Below are 6,000 nucleotides of genomic sequence, written 5' to 3'. Positions count from 1 at the left end.
GTTGCTGAGCACTGCTCAGTTCTATCGATATATCGCATTTTCCAAAACTGGACGTAGAGAACTAGTTCTATTTGCAATTTAAAATTGTATTTTAAAAATACCAAAATACATGAAAAATAAAATTTATGTTTTAGTTGATTGTTATGTTGCTATTAATTGGGCCAATGCAAGGAACAACAAATTACATGAATACTCCGTAATTATTCCGATTTTTTTCATATTTTATTTGTTATTCTAAAATATTTAAAAAATACTATATATCGGAGTAGACAGGAATGTGATAAAAAATATCGAAGCTATAACAAGGAATAACGCTATAGTCAAGTACCTCGACTATCAGATACCCGTTAAACAGCTTAAGGGACCAAAGGGAAATGGAGATATGCAAGCAGCAGAGCGAGATTGAAATGCGCCACCTACCGGCGGTAGACAGTCTGAAGCGTTATGGGCGTTAGAGTGGGCGTGGCAAATTTTTGGATCAATCGATAGGTATTGACAAGACCAATACATTTCAGTTAAAAATTTTTATCTAGCATGAAAATTGTGGGCGAAACAGGCTTGGGCGGCTTGTGGGCGTTACAGTGGGCGTGGCATAATCGCGTAACAAACTTGCGCTGCGTTAAAAGGCTACGAAATCTAAATCTGAGATCCCAATTATCTATCTTTGATAGTTTCCGAGATATCCACGTTCATATGTACACAGAGAAAAAAACGGAACAATACCCGATTGATATTGTCTCCTCAATTTTCACATATCACCTTTTACATATCAAAATAATACGAATTCATATCAGCATGATACGAATTCATATCAACATTTCTAATTGATATGATTTTGCATCATATTAATATATATTCGTATTAATTTGATATGTTTTTCATATCAATCGTAACATCGAAAAGTCTTCGAAAAAAAAGTATGACTGTGCTTTCGTATTTTTTGTGTATTTATGGTATTAAGTATGGTACAAAAGATATTTTTTGACAGAATTGCCGCGGCCACTCTAACATTCGACGAAAAGTGAAAGTGTACAAAGTGAAACATTTACATATGTTGTTTCTTTATTTTTGCAAATGGTAAGTTAAGTATCTCATTTTCAATTGTACTTGATGTTTGTCTAATTCTAAAAATATTTATTTCTTGGACACTTTAACGAGCGCTTCGGCGGATGACAACACATACTGCACTACACAATGTCAAATGGCTGGCCAAGATGCTGAACTGGGCAAGTTGGCGTTCACCACTTCGCTGGAAAGCTTCTATCGAGGACAGAAGAAGGACTTCCTGGCGCTGATGCAAAGCTACAGGAGGCATCCGAGTACAGAGTGATCGGTCATTTATTGCTAAGTCCTGGAATAATTTTTATAATTGATCCGAAATATATAAAAAATAAATGTTTACAGCGATCTTATGGGTTTTCAATATTTATTTGTTTATAAGATTCAAAAAAGTAAAAACAAAAGTGATTAATATTGATATTACAAACATATCAATCTGATATGAAAGTATATCAGTTTGAAATGAAAGCATATCAGTTTGATATGAAAGCATATCAGTTGGATATTACAAAATACCACAATTTGGTCATAACTTTGATATGTGCTCATATCAATCTGGTATGAAAAATACCAAATTGACATGTTCGAAAATATCAATGTCATATGTTCGAAAATATGAATATGATATGGCAACATAAGGGATCAAAATTGATATGAAAAAATACCCGATTGATGACCAGTTTTGGTATTTTTTTTTCTCTGTGTATATACTTTATGGGGTCGGAAACGCTTCCTTCTGCCTGTTACATACTTTCCGACGAATCTAGTATACCCTTTTACTCTACGAGTAACGGTTATAAAAATAATGCTTGACCTATAATAAAAGTTAGCTTTCAATATTTAAAGATTCGCGCTTATAACATTTTTCTTGCCTTTATATTTTGGGAAAGATTACCAAAATTGGGGCTTTGAGTCATATCTAAGTAAACTTGGGTAAAACAAAACCGCAGATCTTGTAGGTAACATTTCTTTAGAATTGTAAAACTTTATTTATCCGAAGTATCTTAAAGAATTGTTTTTAAAGTTTATAACTTTGTAAGGAAGGGTATATACATTTTTATAAAGATAACACCTTTATTAATATTTTATAATTGCTTTAAAAAAGCATAAACATTTTTATAGGTATACAAGTTATTATTAACAATTATTATTGTTAATAACAACAAAACACTGAAATGCTTATAGGCATTGCCTTATCTGTTGTATTTCTAAAAGGTTTGTATTTTCTTTTCAGCATTACAGTTGCTAGAAAGACTTTTGTTTGAACGTAGTCGAACATTTTAAAAAATTTTACAATTATAGAGAAATCCAGATGTCCCGCCGTTCAATGAGTGTGTTAAACAGCGGAAAGGAGTCTGCCAAGAGCAGCATGGAAAAGGACGAGAAGAACCGACTGGCCCACCTGGACGCCATCATCAATCAGCTGAAGACCCAGACCCTCGGGAACCGGAGGGCGGGTAACTTGACCGAGGCCACCCTGGCCTACATATGCAGTACGTGTCGGGAGTTGTTCCTCACCCAGCCGATGCTCCTGGAACTCAGTGCTCCGGTGAAGATCTGCGGGGATCTGCACGGTCAGTTCAAGGACCTCCTGAGGATCTTTCAGCAGTGCGGCATACCGCCGGCTTCCAACTACCTGTTTCTCGGGGACTATGTGGATCGGGGTCTGCACTCGATAGAAACCCTGGCCCTGCTGCTGACGTACAAGCTCCGCTATCCGGAGACCTTCTTTTTGCTGCGCGGAAATCACGAATCGGCGGATGTCAATAGGGTCTATGGGTTTTTCGACGAGTGCAAGCGAAGGTATAGCATTAAGTTGTGGAGGTGCTTTGTGGACTGCTATGACTGCATGCCAGTGGCTGCCATTGTGGCGGATAGGATCTTCTGTGTTCATGGAGGCCTAAGTCCAGATCTTAATAATCTGGATGATATACGGCGCCTCCATAGACCCACCGAAGTGCCTAGTGATGGTTTACTATGCGATCTCCTCTGGTCGGATCCGGATGAGACCACTGGCACCTGGGCGGCCAATGATCGTGGAGTAAGCTACACCTTTGGAGCTGGAATAGTGGAGGGCTTCCTGCTGCATCACAAGTTCAACCTGATCGTTCGCGCCCACCAGGTGGTGGAGGATGGCTACGAGTTCTTCGCCGACCGCCAGTTGGTCACCATCTTCTCGGCCCCCAACTACTGCAACATCTTCGACAACAGCGGAGCCGTCCTCGTGGTGGACAACAATCTGGTTTGCCACTTCGTTATCATCCGGCCGAGACCTGGGCTCCGGCCCACGGGATTCGAGTCGGACAGTGGATCCAGTGGTCCCGTCGGACCTCCACCCTCGGCCAAGGAAAAGAGAGGTTAAAATAAAAAATTTATAAAAAATATTAATAAAATAAATGACCTATGTATATAATGTTCTTTCTTTTTTTGCATTAAGATTAAATGAAAGTGTTTCATATAAACCTTAAAAATATTTCCGAACTTAATACATTTTCCCATGTTCGAAATAATTTAAGAATCCTGTGGTGTGTATATTTATAGATTAACAAAATGTTTTTAGACCCATTCCAGCCAGTTAGAAATTTAAGCATTTAGTATTTGTTTCTTTTAAAATAATATTTATTGCAAGGTGACCATGTCTTAAGGAAAATATATACAAGTTGTTTATAAAAATTGAGAAAGAAAAGTTAACACTAACAAAATCAGTTAGCCTAGTCTAAGTCCCTTATAACTATAGATGTTTTCCGCTTCAAATATAAACACTAGTAGCGAAGTAATCTTTTAATATTACTATATCCCGTCCAGCAACTACAGCCGATTCCTCCGTTTCCACAAAATAAATATGAAATATTAAAAAACCTTGGCGTTTAATTAATAGAATCCGATAATTAAAACCCATTTTTCTCTTTTCTTTGTTCGGCTTGGAATCATTAAAATGGCTTTCAATTGTGGCTTAATCGAAGGACAATTGAAGGTCACCGCAGCCGTGAGGCCAGCAAAGAAATATGTAATAAATCTTCATTTAAATTTAATTAAAATTGCCAATGACCGAGAGGGTGGCGGATACAAAAGCGGGTTGGAAATGGGACACAAATCTGTCGCCCAGACGAGAGGAGGGCGGCTAAGGAGACCCAGGGGGTCAGAGGTTAACAGCTTGGCAGGTGACTGAGGTGGCGGCGGCGGCTTCTGTTTGACTTTGCAAAATGTCTACCTGGCCACACTTTATGCCAGGGAAAATAATTCCATGAGCAAATATTTAAATGCGGCCGACGGGAGAGCCTTTCTGCCCGGGGCGGAGGTCTCCTTCTGTAAACCCGCAGGCGAAACCCATTTTGTTTACAAAAACCAAGCTTCGTAATTTATACATTCATGTGTGTAAACATAAACAAAGGTTTTCCAAGGCAAGGAAAACCGCCGGCAGGTGAAAGGCGGTGGACTCCTCCCTCAAAGAAAATAACTTTAATAATCTGGGCAAACACAAATAATTACACAGCTTGCGTGTGTGTGTGTGTGTAGAAAAACAAGCAACTGTCTGCATAAATATTTATTATGTGTTCAATTGCAATGGCCAAAGGCATTGGCAAATGAGGGTGGCGTATACGTGATTTCTGATGCGCAGCCGGCACATAAATCACATATTTGCGGCCGCCTGCGGCCATTTTGAATTGTAATTAATTTGTAATTTTTTGTGCATATTTATCGCACAGTTGTATCCCATTTAAATCAATTGTGTAACGAATTTGTTAAATATTTTATGGTCTGCGTAAATTATGAATTACAAATGTAGCCCCGAAAAGTATGCAACAGCCACTGGAATTCCTTTGATATTGATAGGCTTTCCATTCCGATTAAATATTGATCAAAGAGCAGCCGCACCTCTTCACACTTTTCAGATTTCCACACTTTCCCTATACGGCTTAATATGGGACCCAATAAAATATAAATGAAAGCCAAGACACTTGCCTTTATGGGCAACAAAACTTTATGTAGGCATTCCGGAGGCGTACCACAAAAAAGGCCGAAATTAAATAAAAATGTAAGCCGAAACGCTGAAATGATATGGGGGCACTTAAAGGTGCCACATGTCGGGGGTAAATAGCCTCCAACAGGACGGCAGATGATGTATAAAAATGTCAACGGCAACAAGAGGCGAACTTGTAAGTGTCAGCAGGAGATGGGGAAAACTTTACCAAACGGTGTCAAAGCATAAAACGAAAATTAAGCAAAAGAAAAAGGCACATCTCGGGTTTTTTTTGTACTTTTTAGTGGCCCTACCTCTGGTCCTGACACCTGCGCACATCCTTGAGGATGGCCAGGAAATGAGAAAATAAAGAGAGCAGCAGGACTGGCAGGACTACCTGCAGCTGAATCTGATGGCTGATAGCCATAAAAAATACCTCCACTTTCCTTCGCGCCATCTTAAAACTCAGCCGTTACCATTATACTTAAAGGTTATGGGGGCCGGTTCCAGTGGCTGGGTTCCGGAATCCTCGGAGCGGTGGACCAGTGGAGCAGTGGAGCGCAGTGGTCCGTGGCCCAGTTGCTCCGTTTGCCGCGATCCCCAATCTAATTGGCATGCAAAGGTCGTCGCCAGCTGTCCACGCAAAGAGTCGCCCTTGATGATGACCACTTTGGGTGCCCCCAGCCACTCCCAGGTCGGTATTCTGGGAAGGAATCATTTTTAAGGCGATTTTCTCCCCATTTCTTTTCTGTACTTCGTAATCTCTATTTTGTAATTAAAATAAGGGAAGAAAGCAAATTTTTTTTCCTCCCTCCCACTTTTTATGGTAATTACAATGAAATATTAATCTTTATAATGTCATTCAAAGTACATTATGGACTTCTAAAATGTGTACATTGATTTTATAACAAGACCCAAAAATATTCGACCGAAATAGTATACCTAGTACTAATATTATGTTTGAAAAATACCAACATTTG

The 6,000-nt window shown here is 39.3% G+C and overlaps 1 protein-coding gene across 1 annotated transcript; it reads left to right on the top strand.

The window, feature by feature from the left end:
* Positions 1 to 2,300: 2,300 nt before the first annotated feature.
* LOC119550684 (serine/threonine-protein phosphatase alpha-2 isoform) lies at positions 2,301 to 3,451 on the top strand. The gene has a single exon (XM_037859547.1). The coding sequence runs from the start codon at positions 2,372 to 2,374 to the stop codon at positions 3,419 to 3,421; it is 1,050 nt and encodes a 349-aa protein (XP_037715475.1). The 5' UTR covers positions 2,301 to 2,371; the 3' UTR covers positions 3,422 to 3,451.
* The last annotated feature ends 2,549 nt before the right edge of the window (positions 3,452 to 6,000 follow it).

Source organism: Drosophila subpulchrella, chromosome 2R, assembly GCF_014743375.2.
Source record: "Drosophila subpulchrella strain 33 F10 #4 breed RU33 chromosome 2R, RU_Dsub_v1.1 Primary Assembly, whole genome shotgun sequence".
NCBI classification, from domain to species: domain Eukaryota; kingdom Metazoa; phylum Arthropoda; class Insecta; order Diptera; family Drosophilidae; genus Drosophila; species Drosophila subpulchrella.
Note: the sequence above shows the minus strand (reverse complement) of the source record. Positions and strands in the feature narration are given on the sequence as shown.